This window comes from Ochlerotatus camptorhynchus, unplaced genomic scaffold (assembly GCF_037179485.1).
Source record: "Ochlerotatus camptorhynchus isolate MF236.1 unplaced genomic scaffold, CSIRO-AGI_Acam_v1.1 ptg000099l, whole genome shotgun sequence".
In the NCBI taxonomy this organism is placed as follows: Eukaryota; Metazoa; Arthropoda; class Insecta; order Diptera; family Culicidae; genus Ochlerotatus; species Ochlerotatus camptorhynchus.
Genome location: NW_027040589.1, coordinates 3,092,235 through 3,110,621, shown reverse-complemented (window position 1 = coordinate 3,110,621; position 18,387 = coordinate 3,092,235). Strand labels below are relative to the sequence as shown.

Below are 18,387 nucleotides of genomic sequence, written 5' to 3'. Positions count from 1 at the left end.
GCTTTGTAACTTCAACTTCCCATTACATCTGGTTAAAATCACCCGAAACTACCTTCAGCAAAGGTCGTTTAAGGTATCGTTGAATGGTTGTCTTTCAGACACGTTTTCCATCCCAGCAGGAGTCCCGCAAGGCAGTCTGCTGGGCCCCTTGCTTTACAGCATTTACACTTCCGACATTCCTCCCCTCGGTGACGGTTGCGTGTTTTTCCTGTTCGCAGATGATACCGCAATAGCCGTCAAAGGAAGGATGCCTCGCGAAATAACGAACAAACTTCAACGATGCCTTAACGCCTTTGCTGATTATGCCACCATGTGGAAAATCAAAATCAATGCCTCCAAAACACAAGCGATCATGTTCCTCCATCGGCAATCGCCCAAACTGAAACCGGCTCCATCTTGTACTGTAATCATGGATGGCACAAGGGTTGAGTGGTCCGCCGAAGTAACCTATCTCGGGATGTTGTTTGATGAAAAGCTCCTCTTCCGTTCGCATGTAGAGAAAACAGTAGTCAAGTGTTCTGCCTTGGTTAGGTGTCTGTATCCGCTGATTTGCCGCAGATCTCGCCTCTCAAGGGTAAACAAACTGGCCGTCTACAAACAAATCATAGCACCTGCGATCCTCTACGCAGCTCCGGTGTGGGAATCATGTGCACAGACTCACAGGAACAAAATTCAGGTCGCACAAAATAGAGTGCTGAGGATGGTTCTTGATCGTCCTTTCGACACTAGAATAACAAATTTACACGAAGAGGCAGGAATTGCCAAAATAGATTCAAGAATTAACGAAATTAAGACTAAATTTGCAGAAAAATGTAATTTATCAGAACATGCTTTGATAAGCAACTTGTATATAGTAGGTTAGGTGCATATAGTAGTTGTAGGTTAGTTGTAGTTGTAAATAGTAGTTATAAGTAGTCTCCTTTTTCCAATTCAAATCAAACCAATCCCACCAAGGTGGTCATACTTTAAAATAGGCCTGATAGGACTAGTAACTGTAAATAATAATTAATATCTCAAATGAACTAAAGTTGAAAAGACGCATCTGTGTCACTTGAAAAAAATTCATAAATGTAAACCACACAAACACAAGAAATAAAGATCATTTTAAGTTAAGTAAGTTTGGCTATTTCGTGATCTCTACCACGAAAATTTTTTGTACCCATAATGGAATGGCTTATTATGGCTATTCAGTATGGAAATTTAGAATAATCAAATTATAAATCTAATTAAAAGCACTTGCATGTCACACTATTCTTAAATGTTTGTTCTCTGAGTGCCGTACGTTTTAAAGCTAATTTTCAACGTAAATCATCCTGTATTTGGATGACAGTCATATGGATGTTCATCATCTGACGACGAATTCAATCATAAGAAAATCATCCGAAATTCGAATGCATATTGTTAAAGGGCTCGAGCAATACAATAATCATTCGAAGTATTGCGGGTGTTTTCGTTCAGTGCATGACGACGGCCGTCATGATTTGACAACTATTCTGATTGGTTATCACTACCACCATCGCCGCAGCCGGTTTCCAAGCCAATGAGTACAGAGAGAGGTGAAGCAGATCGTGAAATATGGTTGTATTAGTAAACCAAAAAATCAACGTAAACGCAAGTAGTGACGTCACTAATTGCTTGTATCATACAGGGGTTTTACTCACACAACTTAACCAATTGCTTTTCCTCGGTAATCCAGCTCATTGTTTCCAAGCAACGGGATATATTTACATGTTTTCGTTTTGAATGCACCTTATCGACATTGAAATTAGTCATCGGTCGCATGTAGGTACTCCAGTTGTGCGTTTTTCCAGTGAATATTTAGCTGCCACTTATCGTTGAACAATTGAATCAATCAATCAATCAATCGAGATAATAAGTGAAAGAGTGCAGTGTTGTTTATTTGATTGTTCTCGTCAAGATGACCACCATGACCGAACCAGCGGTAAGCGGACACGAGAAAGTTAATCACAATCATGTACTTTACTATTTTATTCAAAGCTGTATTTGTTATTTGGTGTCGGTGCTCAATTAATAATGAAGTTTTTGAACGATCAAAACAGATTACATTTCAATTCCCCAACAAGTAGCATACTTTTCGTTGTAGTTAGTTCGAGAGTTCGAGTTCGGTATCGGCTGGTATAAAAAATCGATGAGCATGCGCACATTGTTAATAACATGACGTATTCAATACTGATGGGACCTGACTGATGCCTTTTAGGACTGATGGGCATTGTGCAGTTTGCGTGGGGATGTCAACGAATCGATTTATTTTTTTTTAATTTCACGAGCTTATTAAGGACATTCCTACGGGACAGAGTTAACAAACAAATCTCGAAAGCTACACAGCAAAAAAAAAATCAATATCATTACACATAATTTTCGAACAAAATGTAAATATCTGTGTTTTTGCAATGAATCACTTATGGCGGTAAGCTTCATCTCGGATTAACTTTTAATCCCGTCCCTGTTTGGATGATCTGTAAAGTGTTTGTTTAGAATCGTGTTGATAAGCACTTATGTCGACATCAAAGCAGCCGGACAGTCTTGATCGGGATTTAATCCGAGGATAATACCAGTTGGAGCTTACCACCATTACAGCACACCCGGATAAATGCGAACCATAATTTGACCTTATCAAAAATGATTAAAAATTGTTTATAATCCCTGCTAAACTTTAACTGAAACGGTTATGGAATTTAACATGAACGTTTGTGTGATAAAGTTTTAACCTTATGTATTATGTTTTTTTTGGAAGTGAACCTTTCAAATAATGATTTTATTTATGATTCGAGAACTTTAATGGTAATTGATGGAAACTAATGATTTTAAATTGGCCACTACACGGAACCAATTTGATATATTCGTGATGTGTGGAAGTCTAATAAATTTGCGCTATAAGATAATTCATTGAAAATTATATGATTGAAAATGTGTCAAGTAATTTCTATATGAATATCTGATACATTTACAATGCTTATAATTTGGTAACTTTTATATGATCGTTATGTGAAAATCACATGAAATTTACTTCTTCTTTTGACACATATATTTAATCGATTTCTAAAAATAAATCGAAAAATAAACATCAGGCAGTGGAGAGCTTTCACAGTTGCGTCTTTTTTTTATTGTAGCTGATTTGGGATTCGATCAAGAACTGTTCAGGTGTGATGCTTTCGGTGTCTGCGCTCGATTCCACTGGGCCAAGGCTGACTTTAATATTGAGCTCGTTCAATTAGCATGAAGTAAGAACAGCTCTCCCGACATGAAATGTAGAGCAACAATATGCTCGTTTTGCTAGAGTGAAGACAAATAGTACTGACAAATTTATGTTCCATTTCGTTGCAATAAAACAACGACTACATTATATGAGTTCATGGAACTGGTTCATGAAGTTCGAGTACTAGTGCTGGAATCTGAATTAGCCGTGTAGAAGGCTTACAATTAGAATCTTAGCAAAGTAAATATTGCAGTAGAATAATTTTTTTTTCAATCTCAATACATTCTTTTCCGGAACCTCTTATCTTATGAAACAATAACAAACAAAGAATATTCAATACAGTATCATTTTTGTTACTGTTAGCAATATTTAGTTCGACTAATCATTTTAATGAGTGTACGATAACATCGTTGAAAATTGTTTCAATAATTTATAAAGAACAATCATGTAAGATGTATTTTATTGGGAGCGATATTCATCCCAGAAAACCATGCCAAAACAAATGTTTGCTGTTGGATTTCTTAAAAGGCAAATATATATGACTATTTAATGATTGGGATAGATCTGTTTACAATCTTGCAAACTTATTTGATTTTCCATTAGTTTCTAGATGTCTGTTCCCAGTACATATCACCAGTTTTTCACCATGAAATATATCAGACAATATTCATATACATCTTATCTATCGCTAACCACGCTCGAAGCCAAGTATTATCAAGTACTAAGTATGTGAAATTACGATAGAAATCATTCCATATCGCAGTCATAGTTTTTAAGTGATAATCCAATGGAATCTATCAATCATCACATAGAATGAATAAATCTACTGACATTGCTATGTTATAAGATGGATCCAATAAACGATACATCTCGATTTGTTTCAGTGTACTTGACTAGCCTATTGGTCCCAAGTACATCTATAAGCGTATCCCATTCTAGTAGAAATTCTAGTACTACACTATGTTTGTTTGGATTCGCTGTGAAAGTTTGACAGATAAAATGAGGGGTTCGTGGATTTTCTTATGTTTCGAGGAGTGATCAAGAACAAATTTTCATTATGTCGAAAGTAACATTCGTACCGATCCGAGAAAAATAAAGCATTGTTTTGATGACCGAAAAGTTATTCCTATTTCCAATTAAACGCATATAATCTCATAGCAATGTTAAACATATTACAAAAGGTTTTAATCACACAAAGCATATCGCTAGCTTTCATGCTATAAGATACAGGGTTTTGAGTCAAAAGGTAAAGGGTGATACGGTCAAAATTTGGTCAATATCAACTTGACGTATTTCTTTCAATTTTGCATTTAAAAAACCTGAACACCCCTCATTTTGAAGGTGTGTGTGTGTAGAATGTTGCTCCTATTTTGATTTTGGAATTCACTCTTCAGTTGTCAAAATGCCGTCCAAGCAAGAAGAGCAGCGTATCAAAATTTTGCTCGCGCATCGCGAAAATCCGAGCTACTCGCACGCAAAGTTGGCAAAATCGCTAAAAGTTGCCAAATCAACCGTTACAAATGTAATTAAAGTGTTTGGGGAACGTTTGTCGACAGCCAGGAAGTCTGGATCGGGGGGAAATCGAAAACAGGAAGCCGCTGAGACGACAAAGAGAGTTGCCGGTAGTTTCAAGCGAAACCCTAACCTCTCTCTCCGAGATGCCGCAAATAAGCTGGGTGTATCGTCTACAACCGTGCATCGACTATCGACTTACAAGAAGGTAGTGACTCCAAATCGCGATGATAAACAAAATACGACGGCCAAAGCGCGATCCCGGAGGCTGTACACGACGATGCTGACGAAGTTTGACTGCGTGGTAATGGACGACGAAACCTACGTCAAAGCCGACTACAAGCAGCTTCCGGGACAGGAGTTTTATACGGCAAAAGGAAGGGGAAAGGTAGCAGATGTTTTCAAGCACATGAAACTGTCAAAGTTCGCAAAGAAATATCTGGTTTGGCAAGCCATCTGTACCTGTGGCTTGAAAAGCAGCATTTTCATAGCTTCCGGGACTGTCAACCAAGAAATTTACGTGAAAGAGTGTTTGAATAAACGTCTGCTGCCTTTCCTGAAGAAACACGGTTGTTCCGTACTGTTTTGGCCGGATTTGGCATCTTGCCATTACCGTAAAAAGGCCATGGAGTGGTACGCCGCCAACAACGTGCAGGTGGTTCCCAAGGACAAGAACCCTCCCAACACGCCAGAGCTCCGCCCAATTGAGAAATACTGGGCTTTTGTCAAGCGGAACCTTAAGAAGACCAAAAAAACTGCTAAGGGCGAGCAGCAGTTCAAGGCAAACTGGCTTTCTGCGGCGAAGAAGGTGGACAAGGTGGCTGTACAAAATCTGATGGCAGGGGTCAAGTGTAAGGCCCGGCAATTCGGATTTGGAAAAGCGGAAGCCTAACTGAATATTTTTCCTGAATTTTAAACTAATTGAACTTGAAAAAGAAATTTAATTTGATTTTTTAAATAAACGATTTCACCGATTTACACGCGTTTTCCCTTGACCAAATTTTGACCGTATCACCCTTTATTATACGTCGTTTGGTGGCCCCCTCGGTGGCCCCCTAATGTTACTTTAGTCAACATGTATTTACCAGGATATTCGGGAGAATTATCAATCACGTCTCCTTACGTGCAGCCCATCCATCATTTTAGGACCACCGAAGTCATCTTAGCAACAAACAGTTCGATTTATTCACTTTAATAATGAGAAAGCGAAACGACGAACGTACACTTTTCACAGGTTTATCTGCGCTGTTACTTAAGACAAACGGCATCTCCATAGACATCTTTTTTTTTTTTTTTTGATAATAGTCACTTTAACACTCTTGGGTCATTCGTGACTTTTCCGGGGGTGAAATTTGAACTCGTGACTTTGGCGTAAGAGGTATGGATGTTAACCACTACGCAGGGGTCGCCCCCACCATAGACATCGAGTGACTTAAGTAACATCGAAAAATATTTTGATCGGAAGGTGATTACGTCAAAAAGCAAATTGACTGGTAAATAATTTTAAAAATGGGATGAGATCCCATATTCTGACAGTATATAGTGTAATAGCAGGAGCTTCGATTGACACTGATAGCTCAACTTTGTTTACCTTTGTTACTTTCGACGTAATGAAGTGCAAATTTTCATGTACTTGGAGACCAATAGGCTACTCAAGTAGTGAGCCAATTTGAAATCGTTAGTTCCAGTTTTTGGTACAACGAAGTGTGTTTTTTCCGGTTTCCGAAAAACGCTGAACTTCGCTAAAATGGATGGAGTTTTGCCGACTCCCTAGTGGATTCTATGCGTTTTTGCAGTGTATCTTATCGAAATGCTCTCTTTGGAATTCCCTTCGGAATTATGATCGCAATTTAATTTTTATTCTTTTCGGAATTCCCTTTGAACTTTCTTAAGAAATCACAAGGAATTATCCTGAAAATTTCATTTGAATTTCCCCCGGAATTATTTTGATACTATCCTCAGAATTCATTACCCTTTGAGTTCTTCTCGCAATTTCCTTTGAATCACCAGAATTCTCATGACATTCATCTCAGAACACTCATTCGAATTGACAATCGTCGTAGAATTCTCCTCAGAGCTACCTAAAATTTTACTCAGATCTCTCCTGGAGTTAATTGTTCTTCTTACTATTGCCTTGAAGTCATAGTCCAAACTCCCTACAGGGCCATCCACATTAGATCCGGATCTGACGTGTTGCGGCAAAGTGACAGGTACACCTATTGTCTAACTATAAAATTAGCATCAACGCAACGCAAACGAATCTAATGTGGGTCGCCCTTAAGAGTTCTTCCTTGAACTACCTTTCACTTGATCTCTGAGATTCATTGGTATTGTCCCTAGGATTCCCTGTAATTTTTTCTCAAAATTCCTTTAGAATATTCATAACATTATTCTTAAAAATTATCCAAAGTGACAGAATCTCAGGCAAAGTTCCTTGAAAATTTCCTAAGGTCTAGAATCTTATTTTTTTTTCGGAAAGTAGGCGAAGTAGGAGAATTTACGTATTCTCGGCAACCTAAGCAGCAACCTTCTTTCTATAGCCTTTTTCTCTAAGGAACGCACACATATGCAGTATTGGTTTGTTTACAATCTTTTGCTGCCAGCTGCTCTAACAATTTCAGTCGAAAGAATTGTCAAAAACTGTTTTGAAACGCTTTTACAAAGCTCCAATCTTCTCTAGTGAGAGCGAGTATTGTCGGCAACCAGTTTTTCTTCGGCAACCGTTCCATTTGAACTGCATGATAATCTGCTGTTCTATTATCGGCAACTTGAAATCAGCTACAATTTGTAGTGCGTGTGTTTCATTTCAAGAAAACCTTGCTAGATTGCTTTTTCTCAGTGGTAAAAATATAGTCAAATTGAAGCTGAAAGCATAAAGAATCGTTTGCATGCACTCAGCGAAGTGTTTTCGTAAGAAAATCCAGTGAAAATAGTGTTTCAATTTGGGTTGCCGAAAATAGTCTGACATGCCGAAGCCGTCATTTCCCCTATATGTTATCCCTGTTTGTCAATATTTAGCGGTCTGTACTGGTCCATGAAAGATTCAAATGATCGATGAGTTTTCATTTATCAGGATCTCCTAAAATATGGGATATCCTGATTCCTGAGCACTTTGCATAAAAGCTTTAAAGACTAAATTTTTTCAAGATTAAACTTGAAGTTAAAGCATAGACAAACAGACATAACACATTGAATATTTCTCACTGTAAAACATCGTCGCTAAGACATTACCGCCATCTGTTGAGTACACTGTGGTGGGCACTACACTGAACAGATGGCGGTAGTGTGTAAACGTCAAACACAAGGGAATTGACTATGTGTGCCACAGGTGGCGGTACTACCAACTACGATACTTTTAAATTGTCCGTTAAATGCTTGTTCTATGAACAACTTGCGAGTGTTATGTCTGTTTGTCTGTGGTTAAAGCTTACTTGGCAAATAAGCTTATAACTGGTTAAAAATAAATAATTATTCGGTTCGTTAAATGACTAGGGTAGGTGTACCAGTTATGGATATACGTTCCTATTATGGTGTGTTCCAATTATGGTCTATGGAATTCCCATAGGCCATTATTGGAACATACCATAGACCGTGAATGTCAAATATAAGGGCAGACGTCCCCACGGTAAAGTAAATAAAACACCAGTGCTGGTTCCTTTTTACACGTCGCTGATTGAGTGCCCTATTTATTAATTTGAGGTAGTTCGAAGTTTATAAGGACGTCGAGAGATAATCTGGTGCAATTCAATTGATAGTTTCAATTGAGGCATATTTAGAGGTCTACAAAGGACTTTGCAATTGGTTTCGGATGAATGATGAACTTTGGCAGTGCAACATTTATAAGGAAAAATTCACATGACTTCTTAGGTCTTGAGGTCTAAGATAGATCCAAACCGGTACCGGGCCAGATTTACAAAAGTTAAGGTTAATTTTTTGTTTGTGTTATAGTCGCTTTAACATATTTCAGGTCATCCGGATCGCTGATCTCGTAACTTTTGGTGTGAGGTGCATGGATGATAACCACTTAATCTGTGCAGGTAGATAAAATCGATTAAGCGTCAAAAAGCTCCACAAAACTTCCTCGAACTTGGTCAAAGAACGGCACTCATCTTAATCCACTTTATCTCTCTCATCGCCAGGACCTTTTCTTTTCGTCAATGAAACGGTTTCTGGTTGGCAAGTCTAGGACTGCCACTGCACGCTACGGTCTAGGTATCTTTCGAGTCACCTACGCTCTGATATAAATGGTTTTACATTAAGTTGAATAAAACAAACTGTGTGTGAGATATTGACGAGATTTATTGAAATTGATCGGTTTCGCTTGGTGGCGTGCATTCGAGAGGTCCAATTTTCTATGACTCTGGCGCACAAATCGGGTCGAAACTCGTTGATGGCTTGAGTAATGTTGGCTTTGAGGGCATCGGTGGTTTGCGGCTTATTTGCATAGACCTGCGAGATAACATAACCTCACAAGAAAAAGTCTAGCGGGGTTAAATCACACGATCTTGGTTTCCCAGTTGACATCGGCTCCGCGCGAAATAACCATGCCCGGAAATCACTCATGCAGAATATTGATTGTTTCGTACGCTGTGTGGCACTGTCGGCCATTTTAGGCCAGAAGAAGTCGGTAATCATCGACCTGTAGTGCGCTCCGTTGACGGTGATGGCCTCGTCAGCGTCGTTTACGAAGAAGTACGGACCGATGACGCCTCCGGCCCAAAATCACTTTCTGGGGATGCATTGCCACTTGGTGGACCTCGTGTGGATTGGCCTTGTCCCAAATTCGACAATTCTGCTTGTTCACATACCCGTTCATCCAGAAATGGGCCTCGTTGCTGAAGAAGATTTTTTCCGGCAACATCGGGGTTTTTTTTCCAACTGCTCCAAAACCAAATCAGCGAACACACGGTCCTGTCTATGATAGTTAAGCTTGAGCTCCTGGGTCAATTGGATCTTGTATCGGTGCAGACCCAAGTCTCGACGCAAAATTCATCTAGTTGAAGCCTGCGAGAGGCCCACTTCTTGTGCAGCGCACAGAATCGACTGCCGCGGGTTCTCCTGCACACTTTTGCGTACAGCGGCGATATTCTCGGCAGACCTAGCGTTCCGTTGACGTACGGGTGGTGGTTGAGCGTTCACCGAACCAGTTTCCTCGAATTTGTTCACCACTTTGCGAATAGTCCTCTCGGTCACAATGTAAAATGGGCCAAGCGCTCGGAACATTGCTCGCAAAGAACACTTACTTTGATAAAACAATTGTATCATCTGCATGTGCTGTTCGACGCTATAACCAACCGGTGGAAACTAACGATTTTAAATTGGCTCACTACTTGATTAGCCTATTGGTCCCAAGCAAATCTATTAACGTATCCCATTCTAGTATAAATTCCAGTACTACACTATGTTTGTTTTGATTCGCTATGAAAGTTTGACAGATAAAATGAGGGGTTCGTGGATTTTCCAATGTTTCGAGGGGTGCATCGATTAGCTTGGGACCGAAAATAGTACCAGAGATGAGCCAAAAAGTTGAGCTCGTTTCTTCGGGACCTAGTAGTGGGAAAACATCGGAAGGACGATATCGTGGCAGGGCATTTAACATCCAACAAAGCTGCTGGCCCAGTTGAGCGACATGTGCGGTGGTCGGCGGGTTGCCTTTCGCATTGTTCGAGCGTGGGCTCTAATTGCCGGCCACCGGAGGTTTTTCTACCCGTTGTTTCTAACAACGGAGCCACAACTCTGGGAAAACGAAATTTCACTGCAGTAGCACTGATCTTCACAGTGCCATCTCTTAACGCACTATATCACTTTCACGAATTCATGAATTCGGACACACGTATCCACGAAACAATCCATAGGATAACCCACGCACTACGACCGACGGAACTTCCCGGTTTGGTCACAAACTCTGGATCGTTTCGGATGTGAACGAGGAAATTATTTTTAGATTTTCTTGCACTGTATATCACTTGATAAGCCTTAGACGATCGAGCGGACAAAGAAAACACGGGATAGATACCGAACGCTCCTGCTGTATATTTGCAACTCAATTCAATTTGCTAATGGCTTTACACGGATAGAGAATAGAATATTTACAGTGATCGCGTGCAGTTGTTATGTCAGTTTGAATTCAATTTTGTTCAAAGAATTCAAGTTTTGCTTATGATTAAAATACTTAATTACTATTTACAAATTCAAATACATAAAGCGAACTATATACATAATCAGCGTACTGATCATTCCGGCCACCTTGAAACAGTCACACTGCTTCAAACTCTCACAATACTTATCTTCTCACGACTCTCTCTTCGAAATCGGCAAACTTCGGGATGATGAACACGATGATGCTGACGATCGTTGATATCATTCATCGGTTGAACGGTGATTGAATGGTCTCATTCAGTAGACTGCTTAGCCGAGTGGACGAAGTTGAAGCTCGTAGAATGAAGCGAGGAGAGTAGAATGATGATCTGTAAAATAAAAGACCCGGTAGAACGCACAGGAGATAATAAAGATGTTGGAACGCCAATCACCTGATGGCTGTCCAAATACGCATCGAGCAAGTTTCGAACTGCTCTACCGGTCTTTGGAGTTTCTGCTTGCAATTTGTTATTGTTGATCATCAGGTTCGGTTGGCAACGGTAATAGGGCGATTTTGGCAACTGGTCGTACAACGTTGTCGGAGGTGGCAGTTTTCATGCTGACTACACGGACGATTCCGTCTTTTCCTGAATGGAGCTTTGTTATACGACCCAAGGGCCATTGCGCTGGTGGAAGATTTTCGTCCTTCACAATCACGATCTGTCCGACTTGAATTTTAACCGGTGAACGGCAACCCTTCTTGGCTCGCGATTGCAATTGGGCAAGATATTCCGGATACCATCGGTTCCAGATGCGCTGAAGCAACTGTTGAGTGCGTTGCCAGTGGTCTAGACGATTGCTCGGTATATCGACGACATTTACTTCCGGAACAGCTTGGAGATTCGAGCCAACAAGAAAATGGCCTGGTGTTAGAACCTCTAAGTCAGCAGAATCGGTCGGAATCGGAGTCAAAGGACGAGAATTTAGGCACATTTCGATTTGTGCAAGTAAGGTTGTCATGTCTTCAGGGCTTAGTGACGTCTGACCGATTTCTCGCAGGAGATGGTGCTTGCATGATTTCACGGCTGCTTCCCACAGTCCTCCGAAGTGTGGAGCCCGTGGTGGAATAAACCTCCACTGGATTTCTTGATCTGCACACCAGTTGAAGATGGTATCTCGATCAGTGTCGTTGAGCTTCAGCATGTCATAGATGCGGTGAAGTGAATTCGATGCTCCCTTGAAGGCCGTTCCATTGTCGGAATGGAGTTCCTGAATGCGGCCACGGCGAGCGACGAAGCGACGGAGAGCGGAAAGAAATGCTGGCGTGGAGAGGTCTGATACCAGTTCAATATGAACGGCTCTTGTGGTGAAACATACGAAGATCGCAATATATGCCTTGATAGGTGCGCGGTTACGCACTGGGGACTTGAGAAATATTGGGCCACAATAATCTACGCCACTATTTGAGAATGGGCGAGCTGGTACGACACGAGACCTTGGCAGATCAGCAGTGCTTTGCTTGACGAGAATCGGCTTGGTGCGGAAACATTTGATGCATCGGTGATAGGTGTAGCGAACAAGATCTCTGCCTCCAATAATCCAGTATTTCTGGCGTATGGTGGACAACATCAGCTGGGGTCCAGCGTGGAGGAGTGTCTTATGATAGTGTTCAGAAAGCAAACGAGTCAATGGATGCTTGGCCGACAGAATGATAGGATGTTTGCGTGCTTCTGGAACATCAGCGTTGGCAAGTCGCCCACCGACACGAATAAGTCCGTCGTCGCTGAGGTATGGATGTAACCATTTCATCGGAGGAGTCTTCACAATTGCTGAGCTGCTGAGATCTGCTAATTCTTCTGAATAGAGCTGTTGTTGAGCTAATCGGACCAAGGCACAGTCGGAGGCTGTCAGATCAGCTGTTGTTAGAAGTAGTGATGATTCTTCGCCGGACTTCCGCACTACAGCACGAATCGAATGAATGTACTTGACGCAGTAGGCAACTACTCGGCGCAGCTTGGTATACGAAGAATAGCGGGAGAATAACTGATCGACAAACTGGTTTTCATCGGGAGCTAGTGATACTAGGGTGATCTTGCGTGTTTCTTCAACGGTTGTTGAAAATTCTTCTTCAGGAACATTCGCATGTGGCCAGTGGTTCATAGGCTGTGATAACCATGGCGGTCCGTTCCACCATCGTGACTGGTTTCGAAGTTCGGTAGGTGTCAAGCCACGAGATAGTTCATCTGCTGGATTTTCACTACCGGCAACGTGTCTCCAAGTATGTCCCTCTGTATTCGACTGAATTATTGATACTCGGTTCGCGACGAAAGTTTTCCAGCGGTTCGGTGATGATTCAAGCCAGTGCAGAACAGTAGTGGAGTCTGACCAGAAGAAGACTTCAGGGGTGAATCTGATCGAGTGTTCCACCTTTTGGAAGAGTCTAGTTGACAGAACTGCAGCGCAGAGTTCGAGTCGAGCGATGGAGTGCTTGGTAGCAAGCGGCGCCACCTTTGATTTAGACGTCAGAAGATGTACAAGGATTCGCTCATCACTCTCGGATCGGACGTAACAGCAAGCCCCGTATGCTGACTCTGATGCATCGGAAAACAAATGCAATTGCATCCGAGGAGTAGCGGCGAAAGAAACAAAGCGGGGAATTCGTAACTCAGATAGCACGTCAAGCATTGCATGGTATGCTTTCCATTCATCCTGCATCTTCGATGGAAGAGGTCTATCCCACTCGTATGGATGATCATCGTTTGTCTTCAGCTTCCACAGTCGCTGCATAAATATTTTTGCTGTCACGATAACAGGACCAACAAGTCCCAGAGGATCGAAAATTCGTGCAATATAGGAAATCACCTTGCGCTTGGTGAGAATCGATGCTGCAAGTGGCATCTGAACATTGAGCGAAGCATGTCTGTTCTTGTGTCCCAGATTAATCCCAACGTTGACACCGACTGATCGTCTTGCAGATCGTGAAAAGGTTGAATTGCTAGGTCCTCAGGTGGGACGTCTTCCAAGACTTTCGGTACGTTTGACGCCCATTTTTTCAACGGAAAACCGGCTGACGCGAGCATAGCAGTAATTTGGCGACGTTTTTCGATTGCGGATTCGAGATTGTCCGCACCCGAGAGAAGATCATCTACGTAAAAATCCTCAACTACGGCTTCCACTGCTTCTGGATACTTGTCGCCTTCGTCTTTCGCCAGTTGTTGAAGTGTCCGTGTTGCCAGAAACGGAGCAGAAGCGGTGCCGTACGTAATAGTAAGCAGTTCGTACGTGTCGAGAGGATCAGTTGGGTTTCGGCGAAATACGATTCGTAGGAAGTGTTGATCGATGGGAAAATGGAATACTTGTCGGTACATTTTTTCCACATCAGCAACGAAAGCAATCACGTGGAAACGGAATCGAATGGTGATTGTGACGAGATCTTGTTGCATGACTGGACCAACGAGAAGTGTGTCGTTTAACGATATGCCTGAGGAGGTCTTGCAGGAGGCATCGAACACTACGCGTACCTTAGTGGTGGTGCTGCTCTCCTTGAATACCGGGTGGTGTGGCAAATAGCAGTGCGGGATTTCGTCGTCAACTACATCGAGTTTCTGCATATGACCAAGGCGGAGATATTCTTCGATGAATGCGTGGTACGTTTGCTTTAAGGCAGGATCTCTTTCGAAGCGTCTTTCAAGGCTGTAGAATCGGCGGATGGCAATTGCTCGAGATTGACCGAGGGTGACTTGCGGATCTTCGGACCGAGGAAGGCGTACGACGTACCTTCCTGAGTGAGTTCGGGTGGTAGTAGTGGCATAACATTCTTCGCATTCTTTTTCCTCAGTGGAATACGTTGAGCCATGGTCAACGGCTTCTAGCTCCCAGAAACGTTGAATTGCTGTTTCGAGAGATCGATCGACGGTTGATAGGTAACAGACTGGTGGTACGACAGAGGAATTGGTGGATGTTCTCCCAGAAGCTGTCCACCCGAAAAGCGTGTCGACCAGTAGTGGTAGACCGTCACCGATTGACAAACGGTTACCGGTGTGGATTTCATGATAGCATTCTCCACCGATAATGATGTCGACCATGCCCGGAATGTTGAAATGCGGATCGGCTAGTGGAACGTTTGGCATGTTCCACATAGCGGTATTGATGGCAATTGTTGGCAGATTAGCGGTTGGCTTCTTCATTATGAGAAATTCGAGTGTGGTGGAATAGGAGCTTGTCCGTGACTTGATCGTGGCAGTGATTTGCCGTTTGATTTGCTTGACGGATTCTCCAATTCCAGCAACAGCAATGTCCACGGAAGCTTGACGGGTGGCAAGTGTGTTTGCCAGTTTCTTCGTGATGAAGTTGGACATCGCTGCTGAATCGAGTAGGGCTCTAACACGAAGTTCCTTGCCGTGTTTGTCGACGATGGTTAGAACAACCGTTTCCAGTAGGACCGTACTATGGCGAGATTGAACGGAGAGGTTCACTTCGGGTGGATTAGATGATCCAGCGGTCCCCACGTTCCCCGACGTGGATGGAGTTTGTTGTTGCGGAGCAGAATTCGACGAGTTAGCAGGAGTTGATTTGGTGGCAGGATTTGGTGTGATCTTTGGAGCAGCTTGGTCATGCAACAACGTGTGGTGCCTAGCGTGACACGTTCTGCACGAGAACTTAGATTTGCAGATCTTTGCTTGGTGATTTGGGCGGAAGCAGTTCCAACACAAGCTTCGCTGGGAGATCAATTCTCGACGTTGCTTGACACTAAGATTGGCAAACGTTGGACATTGATAGAGTTGGTGCTTCTGTGAGCAGGCATGGCATTGTAGAGCGTTCGAATTAGATTCATTCGTTGCAGCGTTTGCAATGGACTTGACTGAAGTCGATTTTTTGGGAATTGTACCAGCCACCTTGATGGTAGCCCCTTGGGAACGATGCTGTAGATCACTGGAAACTGACTTGAGCATTCGTACGTGCTGTATGAGGAACTCTACTAACTCATCATATTTGACCTCTTCCTTCTGACGAGTTTCATGCTCCCAGGAACGCAGCGTGGATACATCGAGCTTGTTACAGAGGATGAAGGTGAGTGGAGTGTCCCAGTGCTTTATAGGCTCACCGAGTTTGCCCAAAGCCTTGACGTGCCGTTGAAAGTCGTCGACAAGAGTATTCAGCTCGTGTGCCGACTCACGCTTCATCAATGGTAGATCGAACAATCCTCTAAACAACTCTTTCCTGAGGAATCGTTTATCGTCGTACCTTTTCATCAGAGCATCCCAGGTCGACGCATAGTTGTCCGCTTGAATATCGACACTCTCAAACGGCTTTTTGGCATCTCCTTCTAACGACTGCAGCAGGTATTGAAGCTTGTTAACTGTCGGAATTTCATCGTTGCTGTGGATCATGGAAAGGAAATTATCTCGGAACGATATCCAGCGTGATTCGTCCCCACTAAACTTCGGAAGGTCGATTTTTGGTAAACGATGATGGAAGTTGGTAGAGTTGTGGACCGAAGCGAAGGATGATGACATCGTAGAGCTTAGAAGAGGATGATTTCGTTCCCGTTTAGACAGCAGAAAGCCCTTCAACCTGCAGAAGCGGTTCTCAAAATCGGTGCGTATCGTGATGTGTCGCTCGAAGTTCTCCGCTGCATCCAGTTTCTCTATCTCCGATTGAATATTGTTGAACTCCTTGTTTATCCTGTCCAATGTATCCAATCGTACTGAGACTTCGGAAGAATCGCGTTGCTGGTCATAATCGCTGACGAACCTTTCCACCACATCTCGAAGAGCCAGTACCCGTTTCAGGACGAGCTGGTCCTCCGCTAACTTCTTCTCCTTCTTGCTTGCCATCACTATCTACCACCTCGAACCACTGAACTACGCGCACCGGACGTTAACAACACAATAAGTTCGCACGATTACTCCTTCCCGTCGCGTTGTGCTGATCTTACGCGAAAGCGGCGGAAACACCACGGATAATCGTACGAAAATATCCTTCCCGACGCGACACGTGATGCTTCTACACGACCACGGAACGAACGACCGAAAGGGAATACGTGAAATCGTTACGAATAATCCTTCCCGACGCGTTACGTATCCCTTTTTGTACGAATCGCGGATCCGCTAGAACGCCACCCCGTGTATGAAATTCAATTTGACAAGTTTGAAATTTCAATGTCCACCACCGTACCAACAAGTGTGTGCGACACTGTACAGCACACCTCGAGCAATTAATTCAAAAGGCAAATTGATTGAGCCTATATGCCACCACAGCAGACGAATTGCAAAAATCTTCTAAGATTGCGCTTTACCATCAGTAGGTAATGAAATTTCGATCGTTTATACTACGCCTTTCTCCATGCAAACTTCTACCTACTTGCGCTGCCACAGCAAGTGGTGCAAATAATTGGCGCCGATCGGGAGTTCGAAAGCAAATGGCACTTCGACTCAATAGAGATGAGGTTGAATGGCCTACCTTTAGTGGTCAACGTCCTCTGACCACTTACCACGATGGCGAAATATCCCTTTCGCGCGTTGAGTTGTAGCTTGGATGCTTCCTCCGATCCGGCTCGAAGGACCAATGTTCGAGCGTGGGCTCTAATTGCCGGCCACCGGAGGTTTTTCTACCCGTTGTTTCTAACAACGGAGCCACAACTCTGGGAAAACGAAATTTCACTGCAGTAGCACTGATCTTCACAGTGCCATCTCTTAACGCACTATATCACTTTCACGAATTCATGAATTCGGACACACGTATCCACGAAACAATCCATAGGATAACCCACGCACTACGACCGACGGAACTTCCCGGTTTGGTCACAAACTCTGGATCGTTTCGGATGTGAACGAGGAAATTATTTTTAGATTTTCTTGCACTGTATATCACTTGATAAGCCTTAGACGATCGAGCGGACAAAGAAAACACGGGATAGATACCGAACGCTCCTGCTGTATATTTGCAACTCAATTCAATTTGCTAATGGCTTTACACGGATAGAGAATAGAATATTTACAGTGATCGCGTGCAGTTGTTATGTCAGTTTGAATTCAATTTTGTTCAAAGAATTCAAGTTTTGCTTATGATTAAAATACTTAATTACTATTTACAAATTCAAATACATAAAGCGAACTATATACATAATCAGCGTACTGATCACGCATGATGCACGTTTTCTGCGACCAACTTTGGAGAATAGAACCATCGGTTTGCCAGCAGGTTCCCCTAATGGGCGAGATACATTCCGTTCCGAAAGCTGACGATTTTCCTGCTCTGGGGCCGAAGATAGAGAAATAAAATAATAGGGTTAACTACCCCATTTCTGGCCTATCAAGCACAACCCGCACTTAGCCTTTCTTAATCTAGCGCAGTTTAGCGCCAAACGGAATGTTATTATTACTGATGGCTTCCAAATTTATTTACCTTTCCGTATGTATCGTAAGATTTGATAAAGAGAAACCAATAGTTGAGATATTGTCAAAAGTCTAACACTGCTTCTTGACGCCAAACTCGGCCTACGGATTCTAAACTCGGCCTAACGCATTGAAACGCAATTGACCACTTTGTCAAGCAGTTTTGACGTGACTTTCTACCAG

The 18,387-nt window shown here is 42.7% G+C and overlaps 1 protein-coding gene across 1 annotated transcript in view; it reads left to right on the top strand.

The window, feature by feature from the left end:
* Positions 1-1,757: 1,757 nt before the first annotated feature.
* The window catches only part of Naam (Nicotinamide amidase), a 256,895-nt gene continuing 240,265 nt past the window's right edge, over positions 1,758-18,387 (top strand). Inside the window, exon 1 of the mRNA XM_065219143.1 lies at positions 1,758-1,942. Coding sequence (XP_065075215.1) covers positions 1,919-1,942 — 24 coding nt within the window. The 5' untranslated portion in view covers positions 1,758-1,918. The remainder of the gene's footprint in view (positions 1,943-18,387) is intronic.